This window comes from Acanthisitta chloris, unplaced genomic scaffold, assembly GCF_000695815.1.
Source record: "Acanthisitta chloris isolate BGI_N310 unplaced genomic scaffold, ASM69581v1 scaffold15672, whole genome shotgun sequence".
NCBI classification, from domain to species: domain Eukaryota; kingdom Metazoa; phylum Chordata; class Aves; order Passeriformes; family Acanthisittidae; genus Acanthisitta; species Acanthisitta chloris.
The window spans coordinates 4,139-5,975 of NW_008660009.1; the positions used below are offsets into that span (position 1 = coordinate 4,139).

At 61.6% G+C, this 1,837-nt stretch overlaps 1 protein-coding gene across 1 annotated transcript in view; it reads left to right on the top strand.

The window, feature by feature from the left end:
• The window catches only part of FBXL16 (F-box and leucine-rich repeat protein 16), a gene marked incomplete at its 3' end in the record, with an annotated part of 3,845 nt that overhangs the window by 1,510 nt on the left and 498 nt on the right, over positions 1-1,837 (top strand). Inside the window, 3 exon segments of the mRNA XM_009069648.1 lie at positions 1-462; positions 825-909; positions 1,424-1,487. The exon segment at positions 1-462 is cut by the window's left edge and continues 18 nt beyond it. Of these exon segments, the coding sequence (XP_009067896.1) occupies positions 1-462; positions 825-909; positions 1,424-1,487 (611 nt within the window).

Genomic DNA, 1,837 nt, shown 5'->3' on the forward strand with positions numbered 1-1,837 from the left:
GTCCAGCCTCAACGCGCGCATCACCGCGCTCAGCGTCAGCGACTGCATCAACGTGGCCGACGACGCCATCGCCGCCATCTCGCAGCTCCTGCCCAACCTCACCGAGCTCAACCTGCAAGCTTACCACGTCACAGACACGGCGCTCGCCTACTTCACCGCCAAGCAAGGCTAAACCACCTACTTCACCGCCAAGCAAGGCTACACCACCCACACCCTGCGCCTCAACTCCTGCTGGGAGATCACCAACCATGGCGTGGTCAACATGGTCCACAGCCTGCCCAACCTGAGCGTGCTCAGCCTCTCGGGCTGCTCCAAGGTGACCGACGATGGGGTGGAGCTGGTGGCCGAGAACCTGCGGAAGCTGCGCAGCCTTGACCTCTCCTGGTGCCCTCGCATCACCGACATGGCCCTGGAGTACATCGCTTGCGACCTGCACAAGCTGGAGGAGCTGGTGCTCGACAGGTACAGGGCTGTGCTGGGCAGTGCTGAGCTGTGCTGTGCCATGCCAAGCTGTGCTGAGGCATGTTGAGCAGTGCCAAGGCGTGCCATGTCATGCTGAGCCATGCCATGCCATGCCATGTGAAGCCACACCAAGCCATGCCATGCCATGTTGAGCCATGTGAAGCCATGCCAAGCCATGCTATGCCATGCCAAGCTATGCCACATCTTGCTGAGCCATGCTGTGCCATGCCGTGCTGTGCCATGTCACACCATGACAAACCATGCCATGCCAAGCCGTGCCTGGAAGCAGAGTGTGCGGCATGGAGCCCATGGTCTGGGGACACCCACGGGTGCCCCACTCCTGACACCCGTGTCCCTGGCAGGTGTGTGCGGATCACCGACACCGGCCTCAGCTACCTGTCCACCATGTCATCCCTGCGGAGCCTCTACCTGCGCTGGTGCTGCCAGGTAGGTGTGGGAGCACAGCTGTGCCTGTCACAGCTGGCGTGGTGGGGAGGGCAGGGAATGGGCCATCAGCTCAGGGTGGGCACCCCAGGCTGGCTGCAGACCCCAAGACTCGGTGCTGGGAAGTGGGGTGCTCCTCACACCCTGACCTGGCACCCTGCCCCAGCACCCAGCTCGCTGATCCAGCTTCCTGCACCAGTATTCCCTCAGAACCAGTATCCTGCTCCAGTGCCAGGCTCCCAGACCCAGCTCCCTGTCTCACCACCCATCACCTGGCCCCATAACCCAGCATCCTGCCCCAGCATCCTGCAACAATGTCCTGCATCCTGCTCAGGTTCCCTTCCCCACCTCCCAGTGCCCTGCCCCAGCACCCTGCCCTAGCATCCTGCACCCTGCTTCGGGTTCCAAGCCCTAGCACCCAGCTCCCTGCCCAGGCCCCGTGCCCCGGCAGTGCTGACCCCAGTGCTGCAGCTCCTCCCACTGTCACCCCACATTCCCTCTCTGTTTCCTTTTCCAGGTGCAGGATTTTGGCCTGAAGCACCTCCTGGGTATGAGCAGCCTGCGCCTCCTCTCGCTGGCAGGTGAGACCCCAATCTTGGTACCAGGGGCTGGGGGGACAGGGCCCCAGGGGGCTAGGGACAGCCTGGGACAACCAGTGTCCCCCCTGAGCCAAGAGGCACCCACACCCACCCAGCTCCGTGGGGAGGGCTCCACTGCTGGATGCTTGGGGTGCATCATTTTTTGGGGTGGTGGTGGTGTTTTGGGTACTGGCTCTTTGGGTGCTTGTTTATTTTTGTGTTGAGGAGCTGTTTTGGGAGTCACTGATCTTTTGGGGTGTTTTGGGGGGATACTGGTGCTTTGGGGTGTTTTGGCTGCTGTATTTTGGGGCACTATTGTTTAACATGCTGGGTTTGGGTTCTTTTTTTGGGGG